The following is a 23,605-nucleotide window of genomic DNA, read 5'->3' as shown; positions in this document are numbered from 1 at the left end:
GTTTGGGGTTCCAGAGAAAATGGGAAAACTGAGAGAGATTAAACCTATTTGTCACTGCTGATGGTGATGACAGAAAGAAGAGGAGAGAAGAAATGGAGTGAAACGGGATAATTAGTGGAGCTGAGAGACAGACCAGAGCAGCTGATGGCCTCCGACACCCAGGCTTCATGCCTCTCTCTGCTCTGTCTGAAACCTGTTCACCAACCTGAACACTGTGCTCATACCGGACATGGAATATAAAAACACTTTTTTATACATGTATTGGCTATCGTTAACGGTTTACTCACATTGAAAAAATACAAAAACAGTGTCACTGTTGGCGTAGTCTCGCTTTGCCAGTCTCGACTAGTCCACACAGCATTCCTGGATGGGAGTAAAATGTACTCTGGTTTATTGGCATTTCTTTGAACCAATCACAAACGTCGTGGGCGGGGCTAAGCTCCGGACGGAGCCACGGTGCCTCTGCTAAATAGTCTCAAGAAGGAACTTGTAGGCGACAATCTGAAACTCCATTTTTAGCTGCCGAGAGGTGCTAAGACATCCAGCCTAAATGAGGGAAATCCGGCAGAATTTCCATTAACACCCGATTCCTCTGTGAAAGTCTTGTGTTTTCTCCTTAACTTCTCCAGGACATGAACACCTGTTTCCTGGGTGAAAGTCTTGTGTTTTCTCCTTAACTTCTCCAGGACATGAACACCTGTTTCCTGGGTGAAAGTCTTGTGTTTTCTCCTTAACTTCTTCAGGACATGAAAACCTGATTCCTGGTGAAAGTTTTGTGTTTTCTCCTTAACTTCTCCAGGACATGAACACCTGTTTCCTGGTGAAAGTCTTGTGTTTTCCCCTTAACTCCTCCAGGACATGAACACCTGTTTCCTGGGTGAAAGTCTTGTGTTTTCTCCTTAACTTCTTCAGGACATGAACACCTGTTTCCTGGTGAAAGTCTTGTGTTTTCTCCTTAACTTCTTCAGGACATGAACACCTGTTTCCTGGGTGAAAGTCTTGTGTTTTCTCCTTAACTTCTTCAGGACATGAACACCTGTTTCCTGGTGAAAGTCTTGTGTTTTCTCCTTAACTTCTTCAGGACATGAACACCTGTTTCCTGGTGAAAGTCTTGTGTTTTCTCCTTAACTTCTTCAGGACATGAACACCTGTTTCCCATGTGAAAGTCTTGTGTTTTCTCTTTAACTTCTTCAGGACATGAACACCTGTTTCCTGGTGAAAGTCTTGTGTTTTCTCCTTAACATCTTCAGCAACAGGGTGCACCAGCAGATGTTTGTGCGACCAGCCGTCTGATGAATACTTTGACTGCAGCACCAATATAACATTTTATTTATTATTTATATAACAAGTTATTCAGTGTTGACTTTGTGTTGTGTGCAGAAGCTCGCTGTGAGATCTGATTCCTCTGAGACACACGGCTACCCAACCAACAGGAAATAGTTTTCATCCTCTCTTCTCGTCTCCAGACACTGATAATGGACAGGGGGAAGTCAGACTGATCATTCAGGAACATTTATGGCTTTCATTTCTGAGATGAAATACAGGCAGTCATAAAAAGCACTGCTCTGGGTTGTTTTCATTTCTTTAAAGCTCCATTGTGTCATTTTTTGAGTTGATTCTTAGCACCAATATGTACTCGTTCATGTGTAATTACTTCCACCAACTAATCAAAGTATTCATACTTATCATTTCACCTGCAGCTTTAAACTAAAGCTGCAGTTTAAACTCGTCATCGTGATATCAACTGGCGCTGTAAACATATTGGGAAAGACTGCGACACATCGCGATGAACGCTCAGAGATGTTTGTGTTAGTTGAAAGAAAATATCAGCAGAAAACAGCAACATGTTACTGTCTTCTTTTAGAGTCAAGGCAGTTTGTTCAGTTAATGTGCTGGATACAGAATACTGGAAGCAGTAGAACTGAACACACACACACACAGACACGCATACACACAGACACGCGCACACACACACACACAAACACGCATACACACACACACACACAGACACGCACACACACACACACAGACACACACACACACAGACACGCGCACACACACACACACACACAGACACGCATACACACAGACACGCGCACACACACACACACAGACACGCGCACACACACACACACACACACACACACACACACACACACACACAGACACACACACACAGACACACAGACACACACACAGACACACACACACACGCAGACACAGACACACAGACACACACACACACAGACACGCATACACAAACACGCATACACAGACACACACGCACACACACACGCATACACACAGACACACAGACACACACACACACACACACACACGCAGACACAGACACACACACACACACACACACACACACACACACACACACACACACAGACACACACACACACACACACACACACACAGACACGCATACACAAACACGCATACACAGACACACATACACAGACACGCATAGACAGACACACAGACACACACACACAGACACACACACACACACACACAGACACGCATAGACACACAGACACACACACAGAGACACACACACACAGACACGCATACACAGACACACACACAGACGCATACACAGACACGCATACACAGACACACACGCACACAGACACACACACACACACACAGACACACACACACAGACACACAAAAACACACGCACACACACAGAAACACAGACACACACAGAAACACACACAGACACTTTAATATCTGTTTATGTATTCACAAGTAATATCGTTATCGTATATTTTTCCTCATATCGTGTAGCCGTACTTTAAACCAATCACAGTCATCGTGGGTCTCAGGGAGGAACTGGTTCTGGAGGAACATTTGCACCCCGCTAAAGAAAACTCCACATCCAATATGACATGAAGTTAACTGTTGACATGATCCAGTACCGAGAGATGTTTAAATGAGCTGATACATGGTTACACCTCATTATCTCTCACCAGGGTCTCTCTGTGTGGACTTCATCCACAGCAATCCCACCAATCAGTCCCAAAACCTCCCAGTTAGAGAGGAAATGACCTAACATATTCTTTATGAATCTCTACAGTCATTCCCTGAAAGAACCAAGCAGGCCTGACTTGTTGCACCATCCAAATTTTGGAAACTGGCGGCCCCCGTCTTAACTCAGTGCGGCCCACGAATCAATTTCCAAATATATAATTGTTGGATTGGGAGCAAGCGGCCTATTACATCAGAATCAGACTCAGAATCAGAAAGGGTTTTATTGCCATGTACGTTTTTTTTAACACATATGTTGTTGTTGTTGGTGCACGTCACACGTTCTTTAGATTGAATATTAAACAGTATAAGTATAGGTACAAACAATATAAGTATAAGTATATTTACACAGTATGTATTAAGTTAAAATAAAGAATAAATAAAGATATAAATAAAGAGCAAAGAGCATTACAGCAGAGAGAGAACAGTGGCATGAAGGTGGAGAGTCAGGGTGGTTTCTGGGCCTTGTTGATAAGACTAGAGGCGGAGGGGAATAAACTGTCCTTGTGACGTGAGGTTCTGGTCCTGATGGACCTCAGCCTCCTGCCAGAGGGGAGTGGCTCAAAGAGTTTGTGTCCGGGGTGGGAGGGGTCGACCACATTCTTTCCAGCACGCTTCAGAGTCCTGGTGGCGTAAAGGTCCTGGAGCGGCGGCAGATTGCAGCCAATCACCTTCTCAGCTGACCGAATGACATGCTGCAGTCTGCCCAGCAGCGTACCAGATGGTGATGGAGGATGTGAGAACAGTCTGCCCTTGTCCTTGGCAGTGGCAGCAGCGTACCAGATGGTGATGGAGGATGTGAGAACAGTCTGCCCTTGTCCTTGGCAGTGGCAGCAGCGTACCAGATGGTGATGGAGGATGTGAGAACAGTCTGCCCTTGTCCTTGGCAGTGGCAGCAGCGTACCAGATGGTGATGGAGGATGTGAGAACAGTCTGCCTTTGTCCTTGGCAGTGGCAACAGCGTACCAGATGGTGATGGAGGATGTGAGAACAGTCTGCCCTTGTCCTTGGCAGTGGCAGCAGCGTACCAGATGGTGATGGAGGATGTGAGAACAGTCTGCCCTTGTCCTTGGCAGTGGCAGCAGCGTACCAGATGGTGATGGAGGATGTGAGAACAGTCTGCCCTTGTCCTTGGCAGTGGCAGCAGCGTACCAGATGGTGATGGAGGATGTGAGAACAGTCTGCCCTTGTCCTTGGCAGTGGCAGCAGCGTACCAGATGGTGATGGAGGATGTGAGAACAGTTTGCCCTTGTCCTTGGCAGTGGCAGCAGCGTACCAGATGGTGATGGAGGATGTGAGAACAGTCTGCCCTTGTCCTTGGCAGTGGCAGCAGCGTACCAGATGGTGATGGAGGATGTGAGAACAGTCTGCCCTTGTCCTTGGCTGTGGCAGCAGCGTACCAGATGGTGATGGAGGATGTGAGGATGGACTCAATAATGGCTGTGTAGAAGTGCACCATCATTGTCTTTGGCAGGTTGAATTTCTTCAGCTGCCGCAGGAAGTACATCCTCTGTTGTGCTTAAGCATTCCAGTTGTAATGATACTTTCCACCGTTAGAGGGCGTCTCCATGAAAGTAGTCTACATCCACGATGTTGCACTTCATGGATGGTCCCGTCCCCTTCCTCTGTCTCTGTGTTGGCATTCTAACCTCCGGTGGATTTGTGAGGACTATGGTTAACTGCTCCTCAGATCTCTGCAGGGTAAATCCAGACAGCTAGCTAGACTATCTGTCCAATCTGAGGTTTCTGTTGCATGACTAAAACTACTTTTGAACGTCCACATGTTCCCCCAAAACAAGTTCCTTCCTGAGACTATTTAGCAGAGGCACCGTGGCTCCGTCCGGAGCTTAGCCCCGCCCACAATGATTTTGATTGGTTTAAAGAAATGCCAATAAACCAGAGCAGGTTGTTCTCCCATCCAGGAATGCTGTGTGGACTAGACAGACCCTCCTCCACAGAGCTGTGGAGGAAGGTCTGGCAAAGCGAGACTATGCCAGCACAAAGGAAGAGAGTCGACATATAGAGAATGAAATAACTGACATAACTTGCTCGCTGTACCTCAAAATAGTTCTATTATCCACCTGTACCTGAACGCAGCCCTTCTTCTTCTCAGAGAACATACACACATGAGAGAGAGAGAGAGAGAGAGAAAAAGAGAGAGAGAGACAGAGACAAAAAGAGAGACAGAGACAAAAAGAGAGACAGAGAGAGAGAGAAAGCTGATTGACTGGATTGTTTACACTTTCTAAAACTGAGGATCTTTCTTTACTTTTAATACTTTAACTACATGTTCCTGATGATACTTACAGACGCTAACTTGTAACAGAGTATTGTTACAGTGTGGTGTTAGTACTTTTACTGCAGTAAAAAGATCTGAATACTTCTTCCAGCACTGAACATCACGCAGAACGTTTTGTTTTTGTCGTCCTCAGGTCAGTGAGCTGGAGGCCATGATGAAGCACATGCAGAAATTTCTGGAAGAGGAGCTGAGTGGTGAGTCTGACTACACACTGTACACACAAAGTACACATACACAGGTTATACTCATCACATGTTCACACACACACACACACACACCAGCCCGGTCTCACGGCAGGTCGTGTAAATGTCACGTTATTTTTAATCTATTAATACGTGTTCAAACAACACAGGACTTTAACCCGGGCGAGCGGGGATCGCGTCCCGCGTGTGGCGTTTTGTTTCCCCGTAGTCTTCCTAATCACAACCGTCCCGTTATTGTCGCGTGTCGTTTTTTTTTCCAACTTTCTCGTTGTTACGTCCGATGTTTTTTGTCAACGTTTTTGTTTCGTGAGCATGCGTACAAGCATGTGTGCGTGCTGTCATGCTTGTGTTTGTGTGTGCATGCGTGTGCCCCCGTGTGTGCGTGCGTGTGTATGTGTGTGTCTGCATGCGTGCCTGTGCCCAAGTGCGCCTGCGTGTGCCCATGTGTGTGTGTGTGTGTGTGTGCGTGCGTGTGTGCGTACTGTGCCCCTGTGTGTGTGTGTGTGTGTGTGTGTGTGCGTGTGTGTGTCCTCGTGTGTGTGTGTGTGTGTGTGTGTGTGTGTGTGTGTGCGTGCGTGTGCCCTTGTGTGTGTGTGTGTGTGTGTGTGTGTGTGTGCGTGCGTGTGCCCTCGTGTGTGTGTGTGTGTGCGTGCGTGTGCCCTCGTGTGTGTGTGTGTGTGTGTGTGTGTGTGTGTGCGCGTGTTTGCGTGCGTGCAAGTAAAGCAAAACTTAGTTAACAGTTGGTCCCACAGTTTCAGAGTTCAGTCCGTTCTGTTTTTTCTGCACAACCCAAACACTTCCGTCCCAATCCAGTTCACAACAACAAAAGAAACACAAGTCAGAAGTCCGCTCCGGGTTGTCAAAAGCCTTCAGTTGAAGAGCAAAAGATCAAAGCAGCGAAAGTGTCCGTGAACCCTTAAAGCAGTGGAAGAGGGAGACATGAAAGCCGTTGAGATGCCAGTTAGAGTGAAAGAGTAGAAGACAGTTCACGTGTCAGCTGACTGCAGTTGACCTGACAACCCAAGTGTAAGATCTGAAACCAGTTGTGTTCAGTTGTCAGTTATGGTAATACCAATTGTAATAATGCAGTGTGCCTTTTTTTAATCAGCCGTACAAGCAAGGGCGATGGTTTGATTTCAACATGGGAGGGGGAGGGGAGGGGCGGCACATTGTAGGTGCATTGGGGGAAGGGTGATCTAGATTTCTAGGCTCTTAATTTCCCACATTCTGTTTTCTGAATTCTTTTATGCCTCTTCTGCATCGATTTATGGTGCAAATGTCTTCTTATTCGATGGTTTTCCTGTATTGTTTAAAACCTTCTGCATATTTAAACATCACATGTGAGAAAGAAAAGAAAACAGCGCTGCGAGGTTAAGATGGTACGGTCCACTTTAGGGGTGTATGAAATCGTTGGGATACATATATTCACAGGTAAGAAGGACATACAGTATATGTGTTTTGAGCCCCCTGAACGTAGGTTTGATTGTTTTTTTTTAAATCTACCTCTTCTAGATATTGAGGGTGACATATCCTCGCTAGGATTCAGAGTTTCTTATAATCGGGAGCCTCCATTAAGACTCAGCGCTCGTTAAGACTCAGCGCTCGTTAAGACTCAGCGCTCGTTAAGATTCAGAGCTCGTTAAGACTCAGCGCTCGTTAAGATTCTGAGCTCGCTAAGACTCAGTGCTCGTTAAGACTCAGCGCTCATTAAGACTCAGCGCTCGTTAAGACTCAGCGCTCGTTAAGACTCAGCGCTCGTTAAGACTCAGTGCTCGTTAAGACTCAGCGCTCGTTAACACTCCCAACCTGTTGAGACTCTGAAAGTCTTTAGCTCGAGACGTCACATCTGAAGAAAACCACATCTTGACTTTTCAGAAAGGGTTTTATTTTGTCGCCTCGTCTCCGCTCACACAGCTTCTAATCCCTCGTTCCTTCAGTTGAAATGAGTTGTTTTTCCTTCGTAATGTTTTCAACTCTTAGATTTAATTTTGTATGTCTTCATTTTATCTGCTGGGAGGCTGATTCATGAACTACAATCACAGTTTAATTAACTTAATATTCACAGTCAGCTGGACAGAAACTGCACAAAAGCATTATGTCTGTGTGTGTGACTGTGTGTGTGTGTGACTGTCTGTGACTGTGTGTGTTTGTGTGTGTGTGAGACACTGCGTACGTGTGTGTGTGTGGCTGTGTGTGTTTGTGTGTGACTGTGTTTGTATGTGTGTGTGTGTGTGTGTGTGTGACACTGCGTGCGTGGATGCGTGAGATATCCTGCCATTATAATCCCATTAGGTTTAGGATGCTCTAAAACTCTCTATAATTGACTCCCCCTTCTTTGTTATGATATCACATTTGAGCTTGGAGCGTGACATGGTGTCTCTATAGCACCCCCGATAAGTTTTAGCCTTTGAATGCATTTTGGACGACGTCAGTATACTCACATTAATATACTCGAGAGTTGGCGCACACACAGTAAAACCTGCAAACATCACCTCCACAAACTCCTGTGCTTTAATGAATGGGGGCGGAGCGGAGGGAGATACGGGATTACATAAATAACATGTTGAATATTCTTTGTTGTGTGGTTTCTGTGTGTAAACCAGGAGACTCAGAGGAGCCGGAGGCCCCTCGGGGCCCTCAGGGGCCCTCGGTGATCAACAGCAGCCTGCTGCAGACCAGAATCCAACACCTGAGAGAGTGAGTCTCACAGGGGCTTTTATTTTGAAAATCCAGTGCTGACATGTAGCATTAGAGGGGCTATAGCCGTGTTTCTTCTAATACTAGGGGGGCATCTCCATTTATTGCAGGTATATAAAGTATTTATAGACTACTTTTCAAGATATTTGATAAAATGCCTAATCATATACATATATATATATATATATATATATATATATATATATATATATATATATATATATATATATATACACACATATGGAAGTTGGCGCTTTCAAAGTTTTTTTTCCAGCGTTTGTTTAGTGTTTAGTTTTTGTCACTTTTGACATTTTTGACCCATTTTTTCTACGTTTTGAGCTGCTTTTTTGTTTTCAATATCATTGTCCTGTTTTGTGGCTAACTGTACTTCAACTGTCTGAAACTGTCTGATATTTCTGTTTCGAAGTCCCATAACATAAGTAGAAACAGTTTTTTTCGTCGCCTTTTTTGTCTCCTTTTTGTGTCGTTTTTGTCGCCTTTTTGTCTCCTTTTTGTGTCGTTTGTCGCGTTTTTGCCTTCTGATGTTGCTGTTTCTAAGTCCCATAACATATGTAGAAACTGTTTTTTCGTCGCCTTTTTTGTCACCTTTTTGTCTCCTTTTTGTGTCGTTTGTCGCGTTTTTGCCTTCTGATGTTGCTGTTTCTAAGTCCCATAACATATGTAGAAACTGTTTTTTCGTTGCCTTTGTGTCGCCTTTTTGTCGCCTTTTTGCCTTCTGATGTTGCTGTTTCTAAGTCCCATAACATATGTAGAAACTGTCTGTTGTTTGTTTTGGGGAACCAGCTCCGTCTCTCTGAGTGTCTGAGGGAATTTTAATTTAAAATAATCCAATTATTCCAGACAAACATGTTGCCTGGAGCAGCGGCGCGGATCACACTGATATGAACCAGATTCAGCGTGTTTGTGCAGATTAAAATGAAAGAAAGCTGAGAAAAACAAACACACAGAGAGAACAGAGATGATAATGGAAACACAAAGATCTTTCAATAACGACTTGGCTCCAAAAACAAGCAGAGAAAATGCAACATGACACCAAACATTCAGACAAAATATAAACACATGTGGAACCCAAACGGTAAAGCTGAACATAGGAGAAGCTTCTAGTTATGTGCCAAAACTACGGTGGCCCTGAAGGACAAACCCTGACAGCATTTCAGAAAAGACGACAGTGCCAGGCGATCCAATCAGCAACGAGGACTCACCGTCCAATACGCACAAACGTAACAGTTTGAGTCTAGGGGCTTTTGCTGTTGGGTTTTGTGAAAAGTCGTTTTGTTGGGGCGTCTGAGTAGCTCACCTCGTAGAGCGCCCATATATAGACGTTTACTCCTCGACGGAGCGGTTGCAGGTTCAACTCCGCCCTGCGGCCCTTTGCTGCATGTCATTTGTGAAAGAAAATCTGTTTTAAATGATCTTAAACGTATCTGCAACACAAACCTATCTTCTCTGTTTTCAGCTGATAAATACAGTTTCCATTCAGCTCTTTAAATTCGGTCGTTAGACAAGATTTATAGCTGCTGCTCGCCTCTGATTGGCCGCTGATGGAAGGTGGGGGTCATCTGATTGGTCGCAGGTGGTCGATGAAACTGAACCTTCGATTAGGGCCAGCTCATAGCCATGATAACGACACACACACACACACACACACACACACACACACACACACACACACACACACACACACACAGCTGCTCAGTGTGGATATTACAGGCTGTCAGCTACTCTTAAAGCCCACAGGAGGAGCAGGAGGAGGAATAGAGAGGCAAATAGCTGAGTGTCTAGTTTCAGCTGCTACCAGATCTCAAAGACGTACGTGAAATATGACCACGATAACTTCTAAACAGCGCTGTACGTCGTGGTGGCAGCATGGAAACCATTTATGTTCTGGATCCTTTTGTCGCCTTTATGTCGCCTTTTTTGTCGCCTTTGTGTCGCCGTTTCGTCGCCTTTTCGTCGCCTTTTTGTTTTTTTTTGTCATCTTTGTGTCGCCGTTTCGTCGCCTTTTCGTCGCCTTTTCGTCGCCTTTTCGTCGCCTTTTTTTTTTTTTGTCATCTTTGTGTCGCCTTTTCGTCGCCTTTGTGTCGCCTTTTTGTTGTCTTTGTGTCACCTTTGTGTTGCCGTTTCATCGCCTTTTTGTCGCCTTTTTCTCGCCTTTTTGTCTCCTTTTTGTTGCCTTTTTGTTGCCTTTTTGTTGCCTTTTTGTTGCCTTTTTGTCATCTTTGTGTCATCTTTGTGTCTCCTTTTTGTCGCCTTTTTGTCGCCTTTTTGTCATCTTTGTGTCGCCTTTGTGTCGCCTTTGTGTCGCCGTTTTGTCGCCTTTTTGTCGCCTTTGTTGCCTTTATGTCTCCTTTATGTCTCCTTTATGTCTCCTTTATGTCTCCTTTATGTCTCCTTTTCGTCGCCTTTTTCTCGCCTTTTTCTCGCCTTTTTCTCGCCTTTGTTACCTTTGTTGCCTTTGTGTCGCCTTTTTCTTGCCTTTTTCTCGCCTTTGTTGCCTTTGTGCCGCCTTTTTCTCGCCTTTGTGTTACCTTTTTCTCGCCTTTGTTGCCTTTGTGTCGCCTTTTTCTTGCCTTTGTGTCACCTTTTTCTCGCCTTTTTCTCGCCTTTGTCGCCTTTATGCCGCCTTTGTGTCGCCTTTTTCTCGCCTTCGTGTTGCCTTTGTGTCGCCTTTGTCGCCTTTATGTCGTCTTTTTGTCTCCTTTTCGTCGCCTTTGTGTCGCCTTTGTGTCGCCTTTTCGTGGCCTTTTTGTCGCCTTTGTGTCGCCTTTTTCTCGCCTTTCTTACCTTTGTTGCCTTTGTGTCGCCTTTTTCTCACCTTTCTTACCTTTGTTGCCTTTGTGTCGCCTTTTTCTTGCCCTTGTGTCACCTTTTTCTCGCCTTTTTCTCGCCTTTCTCGCTTTTATGCCGCCTTTGTGTTGCCTTTTTCTCGCCTTCGTGTTGCCTTTGTGTCACCTTTTCGTCGTCTTTTTGTCTCCTTTTCGTTGCCTTTTCGTCGCCTTTTCTTCACCTTTTTGTTGCCTTTTTGTTGCATTTTTGTCATCTTTGTGTCTCCTTTTTGTCGCCTTTTTGTCGCCTTTTTGTCATCTTTGTGTCGCCTTTGTGTCGCCTTTTCGTGGCCTTTTTGTCGCCTTTGTGTCGCCTTTGTTACCTTTGTTGCCTTTGTGTTACCTTTTTCTCGCCTTTCTCGCCTTTGTTGCCTTTGTGTCGCCTTTTTCTTGCCCTTGTGTCACCTTTTTCTCGCCTTTTTCTCGCCTTTGTCGCTTTTATGCCGCCTTTGTGTTGCCTTTTTCTCGCCTTCGTGTTGCCTTTTTGTCGCCTTTTCTTCACCTTTTTGTTGCCTTTTTGTTGCATTTTTGCAATTAATCCAAAAACAGAACATTTACAGTTTAACCTCTCTACTTTTAAACGGACATTTCTGTCAATCCAGAAATCTAATTACAGAAAAAAACCTGTACAGAATATTTCCTTCATATTAACATGGTATATTAGTTTGTATTTCTAGGGACTTTTCTTTGAAAAAAGCGCCACACGTTGAAGAAATATAAATAATGTTACAAGTATCATGTTTTTCCTAAATGATATACACATTTGAGTGTTTCTACTATCAAATGGCTTGAAAAATAGTTGTATGTATGGGGCTCCTGGGTAGCTCACCTGGGAGAGCGTGCGCCCCATGTACAGAGGCTCAGTCCTCCCTGCAGCGGCTGCAGGTTCAAATCCGACCTGCGACTGTCCTATCTTAGGGAAACACAGTTCAACTCTTACAGCGGGCAGGCGTGTTCATGTGACAAGCACAAATGCGACAATTTCATGGGATTGCGCCCGCTTGTTGCGTCACCTGTCAAACTGCCCCCCCCATCTGCCCGCTCGCCTCTCATTGAAAATCAATTACGAGGCGCGACAGTCGCTCCCCGTGTGAAAAGCCCTTAACAGAAAACATCAAGTCACCGCTTGTTCCACATGGTTTAACAAACCTGACGTATCGGGACGCTTCACTGTTCCTATTGGCTCCCAAACATGCTCTGCAGTTGTATTACATTGATTTAGCCCTTAAATATGTTATATAATATATAATATTACATGTTTGAATAATGGGTTATTGATTTCAGACAGATGTTGAACTAAATCAGCCTCATTTCTAGTCAGCAAATGTTGCTGTAATGGTCTGTGTGTGTGTGTGTGTGTGTGTGTGTGTGTGCGCACAGCACGTTTCAGCACTGCAATAGTAACCCTAGTACTTTCTTACACCTGGTTGCCAGTATGCCAGATGTTATTATCAATGAGTAGTTCAGTGAGGTGTACATTTTGGAGGTAGGCTGCACCTTTGATTCCAGCATAGAGGAGGCTTTCTACACCAAGGTAGTCAAATACCAACCACTCCTAAACACCATCTCAGAGCTGGGCTATAGGTACAGACTACTGGTTTACATATTTGGTAGCCTAGGACACACACACAGGTTGGTAGTAAGAGGGCTGCAACAAGTTGGGATGGCCACAAAGAGGGCTACACAGCTTGTACTGTGCCATATCTGCTATTATTGGCAGCCCCCACATATGGCGGAGACGTTGCTACTTATACCCTTAAGAAGTGAGTATTGTGCTTGTTAAGTGATATTGTGAAGCCCTGCTGCATGCCACTGGTCCATGAGTTTGCGTATGTATTGTGCTGCATCTGTAATATTTGTGTCCCTGTACCATTTTTCTTCATGTGGACATAAATAAATTGTTAAAATGTGTGTGTGTGTGTGTGTGTCAATGTCTGGAGAGTGTGGAGGGAGTTTAAATTTATCAGCAAGGATTTCAAGTAAACATACAGCAGTTTGCAGTTCTTTTGCACCGTATCAGAAAGCTTTACGTGTGTTAGCTTAACTTACAGATATATAGTTAGCCTAAAACTGACATTTAGATATTTGACTTAGTAACAAAATGCTTGCTGCCAACGTAACGTAGGGCATAATGTTAGCTAAGTGTCTGTTTTCCAGCGCCTTCCAGTGACCTTCAATGTGACACAAAAAACAAACAGGTTACGGTTTATTTGTAGAACGTTTCATGATTAAAAAGTAGTTTCTCCTGCATCTACAATCAGCCTTCAGTCTCTGGAGGACAGAAAGAAAAGACGTGAGCTGACCAGAGAGCTGCTGTCGGTCACAAACACCCAGTTTACCTGCTGACAGCAGCCGAGACAGGGACGCAAACACCCGTGACGCCTGAGCTCCACCCCGTCAGTCACAACACCTCCCCCAGATATTCAGCAGGCTGACTGTCAAAACAGCTGAATATTTGTTTACCACAGTGAGGAAACACGCACACACACACGCATTTATTTCTGTCCATGTGAGGTCCCTGATTGTGATCTTAAGGCAAGGCAAGGCAGCTTTATTTATCAGTCCCTCCAGAAAATGTTTTTTTAAATACGCCTTACTTTCGCCTCATAAATTGCCGATTTTCCCGCAAAATACGCGGGGCTTGCATGATTTCATAATCCCTGCATTTTAGTTGCAAAAAAGTCCCGTATATCTTAGCAGAAAGATGAAAAATGTTGCATATAATATGTAATATGCATATTCCATCAAATTTTGTTAGAAAATGTGCCGCTTAATCAAGGATTTTTGCGATCAACAATCACAAAAAAACTCAAAACATGACTGATTTATAGAGCACTTTACTACTATGCTTTACATAAAACATTGATGAACAGAAATAAATACAAAATTAAAAAACAAAATACAAGAATAATAATCACAGTGCAGTACAATAAATTAAAGAAAGGTCTTCAGCCTTGATTTAACTGAACTGAGAGTTGCGGCGGACCTATAATTTTCTGGAAGTTTGTTCCAGATATGTGGAGCATAAAAACTGAAGGCTGCTTCCCCTGTGTAGCAGACCTGTCCCAGACGACCTGAGAGGTCTGGGTGGGTCATAGTGTAGCAGACCTGTCCCAGACGACCTGAGAGGTCTGGGTGGTTCATAGTGTAGCAGACCTGTCCCAGACGACCTGAGAGGTCTGGGTGTGTGGTCATAGTGTAGCAGACCTGTCCCAGACGACCTGAGAGGTCTGGGGGGTTCATAGTGTAGCAGACCTGTCCCTGACCACCTGAGAGGTCTGGGGGGGTCATAGTGTAGCAGACCTGTCCCAGACGACCTGAGAGCTCTGGGTGGGTCATAGCGTAGCAGACCTGTCCCAGACGACCTGAGAGGTCTGGGGGGTTCATAGTGTAGCAGACCTGTCCCAGACGACCTGAGAGGTCTGGGGGGTTCATAGTGTAGCAGACCTGTCCCAGACGACCTGAGAGGTCTGGGTGGGTCACAGTGTAGCAGACCTGTCCCAGACGACCTGAGAGGTCTGGGTGGGTCATAGTGTAGCAGACCTGTCCCAGACGACCTGAGAGGTCTGGGTGGGTCATAGTGTAGCAGACCTGTCCCTGACGACCTGAGAGGTCTGGGTGGGTCATAGTGTAGCAGACCTGTCCCAGACGACCTGAGAGGTCTGGGGGGTTCATAGTGTAGCAGACCTGTCCCAGACCACCTGAGAGGTCTGGGTGGGTCATAGTGTAGCAGATCAGAAATGTATTTTGGCCCTAAACCGTTTAGTGATTTATAAACCAGCAAAAGTATTTTGAAGTCTATTCTTTGAGGGACAGGAAGCCAGTGTAGAGACTTGAGAACTGGAGTGATGTGATCCAGTCTCTTGGTCTTAGTGAGGACTCGAGCAGCAGCGTTCTGAATCAGCTGTCTGACTGATTTTTTAGGGAGACCTGTAAAGACACCGTTACAGTAGTCAAGTCTACTGAAGATAAAAGCATGGACAAGTTTTTCCAAAACCCTTCCGTTGTCTTCGGGGTCAAATCTGACCCATTTTCAAAAAGCTCTATATCAGAAATGTGGGTTTCTTTCAACCAAATTGTCCAAAAAAATAACGTGGATGGTTCCGTACAACGCTCTTTAAAAGTAAAACAAATGATCAGTCCACTACTTTCGTTGAAGATGCGTGTTTGAATCAATTTTATAGCATTTGAAGTAACTAATTGATAAAATAACATTAAAAAGCTTAAAAAAAAATGTCAAAAATAAACTCAAAGACATCGGAAAAAGTGAGAACTTCAGGAAAAGTGACACAAATGTCGGAAAAAGCTTCAGAAACGACGTGAAACAACCAAGACAAACATCAAGAAAAGAGCAGAAAACTAAATCGACCAAAACTTCAATAAGTGACAAACGCGAGGAAAAGCAACAAAAGTGACTTATGGTTTCAAGACAACACAAGGGTTAAAGAGACCGTTCACTGTCGTGCTATATATCAAAGATAGCTGTGGTGTGAGGTGCCCACTGTTGGAGATATCTGCCCGAGAGAAGTCTACCTTCTCTCCAAATGAAATGAACTCTGCTTGTGGAGCTCAAAGCGCCAAAACATACCGCTGAAAAACTCAACGGCAACGTCTCTCTGCAGAAATGATGACTCGGTTACTGAAGATAATCCACAGACGTGGTTGTGAGCAGCTTCATGAAGGAACCATTTTCTTTTCTATAGACTTTTTGTTCATATTTACGACATGTCTGCTACGCCCCAGTCTAGGGGGGCCTAGGACACAATATGAAAAGGCCCCATCTTCCCCGTCTCCCAAGTAGCCACAAACAATTATTTGTTTGAATGTCAGAAAAACTTATTTATTTTACATTAAAAGGAAAATATATAGAGAAACATATAGATATAGGTAAATTATACAAGGCTTCAGGGTGGCCTACCACCAAAATAACCAACAAACAAACGATCTGTCTAGGAGATAAGAAATTGACCTTACAAACAAAATGGCAAAAAGAATGACAAAAGACTTACCTCTCTAACTAATTAAACAGGAGAAAACAGGATTAACACACCTGTCAGTCCATCCTTACTACTCAAAAGAAACCTAATCTAAAACAAGGTTGAACAAAGCAGAAGTGTGGCCGGTTGGGAGATGAGGAGGATGAGGAATGCCTGCTGCCAGCAGACGGCCGCCATCTTGGCTCCTTATATATCAGGTCGTTTCCCCAGCTGCAGTCAATCACGGGTTCAGGTATGAAAGCTTTCCACCAATTATCTCCCGGCTATGGCACAGGCTAAAGAAAAACATATGACCGCAGTCATAACAATGTCTTTTTTAGTTTAGTTTATGTTCTTGCCACTTTCGGGCATTTTTTTCCGACATTTTTAATGCTTTTTCAGGCGTTTTGGTCCCCTTTCTTTCTCTAATCTTTAACTTTTCTTGACTCATCTGAAGCAGCTCAGACAGACAGTTTGTAGACTCTTGTTGTGTAGATTCAAACGTCAGCGTGTCCTCCCTGCAGGTCCGTGTGCGGCCGCGTGGGCTCAGACGTCTTCCAGAAGCTGTACGAGGACGCGAAGGAGGCCCGACGGCGTGACGGCGGCGGCGCCGAGGCTCTGACGCACCTGCGGGACCAACCTGACGACGGCCTCCAGGTGGATCAGCTGCTGTTCTACGAGGAAGAGCTGCAGAGAGTCAGACAGCTGCAGGACCATGCACCGCCGTCACCAACTGACCCTCCGGAAACTATTTTAACGATCTGAAACGCAAGTTATCAAACGCCAAACGCAAGTGGCTTTGTGGGCGGATCTCGGGCGCTGTTGCTATTATAGACCTGTACAAGTACATTTTCATTGACAGCTTTTTAAAAGCCCAAACCCATTTACAGCCCAGCTGTACAAAAGGCCGTCTATCAGCAGTGATTAGAGTGTCGAAGAATAGCGGGCACAGGCACCACTCGGCGGAAAAGGGAGAGAAAGAAAAAAGAGACTGCCGCTGTGCGGAGGACTAACACCGACATTCAAATGTGCGCACGCACACATGCACGCTCTTTTGCCTTTTGTCAAGAGTGAGTCATTTATACATGTTTTAACATCATGTATTCATGACTAATGGAGGCTACAGGCCACTTGGAAGTTGGAACAAAGAAATAAAAGAAGTCCTCCAGAGGCCAGCCTCCATTTCACCTCCTCAGCATCAAATTTTCGCGCTAATTGAAACGCATCACCTGACTGCTCATTTACCGCGCAGCCTGGAGCGCAAGCCGAGCCCGGCCCGAGCCCGCGTACAATGATAGAAAATTAAGACCCGAACTTATGGGTTGGGCAAAGATCTTCAGCTCTATGCTATTATACTATATTATAATCAGTCCCTCCAGAAAAAACGTGATTATGCGTCGCATGTTTCAATGCATAATCAGCCAAAGTCTGCATATTTATGCGGGGGCATTTTTTCAAATACGCTGCACTTTTGCTGCATAAATTGCCGATTTCAGCGCAGGGCTTGCATGATTTCATAATCGCATTTTCGTTACAAAAAAGTTCCGTATATCTTATTACTTACTTCACACAAGAGCAGCCGTTTTCCCCTGCTGCCATGAGACATTATGAAGCTGAGCGTGATGAAGTGAGCGTTATGAAGCTGACGTGATGAAGCGGCGTGATGAAGCGGCGTGATGGGCGGCGTGATGGAGCGGCGTCATGAAGCGGCGTCATGAAGCGGCGTGATGAAGCGGCGTGATGAAGCGGCGTGATGAAGCGGCGTGATGAAGCGGCGTCATGGAGCAGCGTGATGGAAGCGGCGTCATGAAGCGGCGTCGTCGAAGCGGCGTCATGAAGCGGCGTGATGAAGCGGCGTGATGAAGCGGCGTGATGAAGCTACGTGATGAAGCGGCGTGATGAAGCTCACGTAATGAAGCGGCGTCATGAAGCGGCGTCATGAAGCGGCGTCATGAAGCGGCGTGATGGCGGCGTGATGAGCGGCGTGATGGCGGCGTGATGGCGGCGTGATGAAGCGGCGTCATGGCGGCGTCATGGCGGCGTGATGGCGGCGTATGCGGCGTGATGGCGTGATGAGCGGCGTCATGGCGGCGTGATGAGCGGCGTGAAGTGGCGTGATGAGCGGCGTGATGGCGGCGTCATGGGCGGCGTGATGGAAGCGGCGTGATGGGCGGCGTGATGAAGCGGCGTGATGGAGCGGCGTGATGAAGCGGCGTGATGGCGGCGTCATGAAGCGGCGTCGATGGCGGCGTCATGAGCGGCGTCATGAAGCGGCGTGATGAAGCGGCGTGATGAAGCGATGTTATGAAGCGGCGTGATGAAGCGGCGTGATGAAGCGGCGTGATGAAGCGGCGTCATGAAGCGGCGTCATGAAGCGGCGTGATGGAGCGGCGTGATGGAGCGGCGTGATGGGCGGCGTGATGAAGCGGCGTGATGAAGCGGCGTGATGAAGCGGCGTCATGAAGCGTGATGGCGTGATGAAGCGACGTGCATGAAGCGGCGTCATGAAGCGACGTGATGAAGCGGCGTGATGAAGCTGACGCGTGATGAAGCGGCGTGATGAAGCGGCGTGATGAAGCGACGTGATGAAGCGACGTCATGAAGCGTGACGCCGATGAAGCGGCGTGATGGAGCGGCGATGAGCGACGTCATGGAGCGGCGTCATGAAGCGGCGTGATGAAGCTGATGCGCGTGATGAAGCGGCGTCATGAAGCGGCGTATGGGCGGCGTCATGAAGCGGCGTCATGGAGCGGCGTGATGGAGCGGCGTCATGGAGCGACGTGATGAAGCGGCGTGATGAAGCGGCGTCATGAAGCGGCGTGATGAAGCGACGTGATGAAGCGGCGTCATGAAGCGGCGTGATGAAGCGACGTGATGAAGCGACGTCATGGAGTAACGTCATGAAGCGGCGTGATGAGCGACATCATGAAGCGGCGTCATGAAGCGACATCATGAAGCGACGTCATGAAGCGACGTGATGAAGCGACGTGATGAAGCGACGTCATGAAGCGACGTGATGAAGCGACGTCATGAAGCGACGTGATGAAGCGACGTGATGGAGCGACATCATGAAGCGACGTCATGAAGCGACGTGATGAAGCGACGTGATGAAGCGACGTGATGGAGCGACGTCATGAAGCGACGTCATGGAGCGACATCATGGAGCGACGTCATGAAGCGACGTGATGGAGCGACATCGAAAAGCTGCAAACCCCGCGATGAAGCCACGATGGAGCCACAGTTTTTGCAAGTTCCCGCAATGTCATCGCATACAATTGCATAAATATCCCGCATAATCCATCACATTTTGTAAGAAAACGTGACGCATAATTAAGGATTTTTGCCCAAAACAATCACAAAAAAACAGCATTTTTCTGGAAGGACTGAACAATAAATGACTCTTGCGCCCGACACAAATCTAAAATGGGTTGGTCTGAAGTAGCTACATTACTCACAGGTGTGGTTTGGGCGTAACGTGCAATAAACCAATCAGAGCGTTATCTCACATTCCCTTTAAAAGCCAGACGTGCTTGTTCTGTGGCAGATTGCTATTATAATGGAGGATTTGCTAGGCGCACGCTCTTAATACATCCATGGGCGCACGCCAGGAGCGGTTCACAGCCGAGGGGACCGACGTTTGCTATTGATTTTTCTTTTTGACAAAATGTAAATAAAGAAATGTCACAAAAACATACTTTCTGATGTTTTGGGCTCACGCTCACTGAATCACGAGGTTATGAATGCATGGTTGATATTTTTGCAATGTAGTCTAACATTAGACCGAGATGACCTCACTTCTGTCTCTCCTCTCCCGTGCTGCTGCTGGGGCGTTTGGGTTAAAGCGTAACTCTCGCCAAAATGCAACTTAGGGTCTTTTTGTGAATGTACCCGAGTCAAACTTTCGTTTAAAAGCATATTTAGGACGGAAACGCCACTTTTAAGATGGACCGTATTCTGGTTTTTGGGTCAAATGGCCTTTTGAATGGGAGTGCTAGGGGCGCTACGATGCTAGCCTCAAAATATCTATGTTTAAACCACTAAGAAGGCTCGACACAACATGAGACTTTGCTCCAAGTATCACCAGGGACTCTACACCTTAACCAAAGCACTGACAACACTGGTTGGTACCCAGAGTTTACTAAAAAGAGGTTTTGAGCAACTCACGTTAGCAGTTGTTGTTTACGCTATCCGCCATTTTCCCAGTCCAACATAGGAGATCTCTGAATGTGAATGAACGGACTCCACAGGAGGAGATGTCATTCTTATACGAGGCTCCTTTTTCAACTACAAGGTCAATATTGTTCTTCACTAACGACATAACAAGGAATAATCCGTGCATTTATATGGAACTAAGCTTTAGGAGCTTTCCATCTTTACTCTCCTCCCTCGACTATTTCTGACTGGCTCGATAGACGGAGACCAGAAGAACAACAGCTAACGTGAGTTGCTCAAAAACTTTTTTAGTAAACTCTGGGTACCAACCAATGTTGTCAGTGCTGTGGTTAAGGTGTAGAGCCCCTGGTGATACTTGGAGCAAAGTCTCATGTTGTGTCGAGCCTTCTTAGTGGTTTAAACATAGCTATTTTGAGGCTAGCATCGTAGCGCCCCTAGCACTCCCATTCAGAAGGCCATTTGACCCAAAAACCAGAATACGGTCCATCTTAAAAGTGGCGTTTCCGTCCTAAATATGCTTTTAAACGAAAGTTTGACTCGGGTACATTCACAAAAAGACCCTAGGTTGCATTTTGGCGAGAGTTACGCTTTAAGTGGCATCGGCACATGCAGTTCAACATCACGTCTCCTTAAGTCCTCTAATATTTCCTCATTTATGGCATTTATGTAACACATCCATGATTCATGGAAATGTTGTGTAAAACAAGGTCATATTTTTCCTTGTATTTATGTATGGTTTGCAAAAATGGGAACTGCTGGGTGCGTGAGATGAGAGAAGCAAAGTGTATGCGCGGTGTGCACACTCTACATTACGGCCTAGCGTGCGCCCTTAAGATCTAATGACACTGTGATGTAATGAGTTTTATTTTAAACGTGTCAACAAGATGAAATGTGGCTCAGAGCGGAGATGTTGTCTCCGAGCCTGAAACATCTCGTGTGGTTTAAGAGAAGAGGAAAATGAAACTGAAGGAAGATGATTTTTCAGGAGGGAGGATGTGAAAACAAGGAGTCTTTCTTTCCCTCCGTTTTCTGTCTGCAGGCTGTTAATTATCTTCCAGCTGGAGATGTTCCTTCAGTCCTGGAGAGAAAACTAATCAAACCTCCTCAAACTAAGACAAGAACACCATCAGCTCTCTAATAAATCAGCTTCTCGTCTCTCCTTCAATAAAACAGAGATTCAGACACCACATGTTTTATTTACAATTGAAATACTTTAAGAATGAAACTGTTTAAAGGGGAACTATGCAGTTTTTTTTAGCTTGATTTACCTTAACTGAATGGCTTCGGAGTCACTGGAATGGTTATATGACTTTTTTCGGGTTGAATGGTGGTCGTCTCGCTCCCCCCTAGCGCCTGTGAGCGGAAAAAACTACCCTCGCAACTTTGGGCCGGCGAGCTGGAGGCCTCAGCGTCAGGAAGTATGGCGTGATATCAGGTCTCGCCATGTGATGAATTGCTTCACGGCACTGCACACATACGCCCATTCAGGAACCGGCTAACAAGGTGTACACACTATGTGTGTAGCACCTTCTATAACAGCTGGTCCTATGTGTGTAGCACCTTCTATAACAGCTGGTCCTATGTGTGTAGTACCTTCTATAACAGCTGGTCCTATGTGTGTAGGACCTTCTATAACAGCTGGTCCCATGTGTGTAGGACCTTCTACAACAGCTGGTCCTATGTGTGTAGTACCTTCTATAACAGCTAGTCCTATGTGTGTAGGACCTTATATAACAGCTGGTCCTATGTGTGTAGGACCTTCTATAACAGCTGGTCCTATGTGTGTAGTACCTTCTATAACAGCTGGTCCTATGTGTGTAGTACCTTCTATAACAGCTGGTCCTATGTGTGTAGTACCTTCTATAACAGCTGGTCCTATGTGTGTAGGACCTTCTATAACAGCTGGTCCTATGTGTGTAGGACCTTCTATAACAGCTGGTCCTATGTGTGTAGTACCTTATACAACAGCTGGTCCTATGTGTGTAGTACCTTATATAACAGCTGGTCCTATGTGTGTAGTACCTTCTATAACAGCTGGTCCTATGTGTGTAGTACCTTCTACAACAGCTGGTCCTATGTGTGTAGTACCTTCTACAACAGCTGGTCCTATGTGTGTAGTACCTTCTGTTGCTAAATGACAAGCCTTCAAAGATGGACTGGGTTCAAGGTTCAGAGGTCAATATGTCAAAGCAGGAGTAATGTACCCTCTTCAGACTGACATATGTTACTGTCCAGGTTGAGACCTTTCCAACGATGTGTTTGCTATAGTCCTACGACGTTTTCATTTTTACATATCATGGAGACCATGTTGCAGGTGATACTTTATTGCCCCCAGAGGGATATCTGCCTTGAGCTCAAATGCTTCACACATAACGCTTGACATATTGTTTTATCATACAGCTGACATATAATTACAATAAAAAACATAAACAAAGTGATATGCAGCCAGACTGAAGCACATTATCAGCCACAATCCATTGCTCATCTTTCACAAACAGTGACAAGACCTACACACAACCCTATATGCATCATATCATAAAGCTATTGCACAACACCCGCAGCCTCAAGCAACATTATTTAAAGTTTTAATTGAGGTAGGTCCAAATAGGCCTATAGGTTAGAAATGCTTCTGCCACAGGATGAGCTCATACTTGGCATGGAGAATAAAGATCAGACCATATTCTCTGTGCTTGTCTGGAGAGACTGGTTTCTATTCCTCTCCACAACCTTCATGACAGTCACCTGACATGCAAGCTTTAAATGAGATGTTTTTAGATATTGTCATGCAAGCTTTAAATGAGATGTTTTTAGATATTGTCATGCTTTCTGACATATGGATATGCTCTGTAATGCAGCCTTGTATAACATAAACCCTCCGATTCTCCATTATTGGTATTTTTATTGTGTAAATTCTCAAGCACAGCGTTCAGCAGTCTAGTAATCTCTGAAGCTGACTCGTTTTGGGCACTAAAAAGATTTTAAAAAAGAGCTTTTTTATATACAAACATGCCATTGGATATAATGCCAGTATAGGAAAAGAACATTGGGGAAGGCTTAAAAAAAACACCAAATGCAGGATGCGATCCCGGCTCTCCAGGGTTAAAGTCCTGTGTTTTTAGGCTGCCACCACCCCAACCTACCACTGTCTTTTCATACTACTCACTACAGCGTTAATTCACATGTAATGTAGGTCAACTGAGGCCAAACGGCATTGATAAACACGCTAAAAAACAATTGTGCGTCTTGATAACACGCCAAAATTGCATACAAAATGGCGTGTCGTACATACACCACTTTGTGAGACCAGTCTGATTTGTTACATACATAATGTAAATGACATTAATTACAGCAAATCCCAAAAGAATGACG

At 45.3% G+C, this 23,605-nt stretch overlaps 1 protein-coding gene across 1 annotated transcript in view; it reads left to right on the top strand.

The window, feature by feature from the left end:
• nek11 (NIMA-related kinase 11) overlaps positions 1 to 17,224 on the top strand; it is an 89,642-nt gene extending 72,418 nt beyond the window's left edge. The window contains exons 12-14 of the mRNA XM_078251739.1: positions 5,475 to 5,579; positions 8,159 to 8,241; positions 16,588 to 17,224. Coding sequence (XP_078107865.1) covers positions 5,475 to 5,579; positions 8,159 to 8,241; positions 16,588 to 16,828 — 429 coding nt within the window. The 3' untranslated portion in view covers positions 16,829 to 17,224. The remainder of the gene's footprint in view (positions 1 to 5,474; positions 5,580 to 8,158; positions 8,242 to 16,587) is intronic.
• Positions 17,225 to 23,605: the final 6,381 nt, after the last annotated feature.

The sequence above is a fragment of the Sander vitreus genome, chromosome 6 (assembly GCF_031162955.1).
Source record: "Sander vitreus isolate 19-12246 chromosome 6, sanVit1, whole genome shotgun sequence".
Taxonomy (NCBI): domain Eukaryota; kingdom Metazoa; phylum Chordata; class Actinopteri; order Perciformes; family Percidae; genus Sander; species Sander vitreus.
Note: the sequence above shows the minus strand (reverse complement) of the source record. Positions and strands in the feature narration are given on the sequence as shown.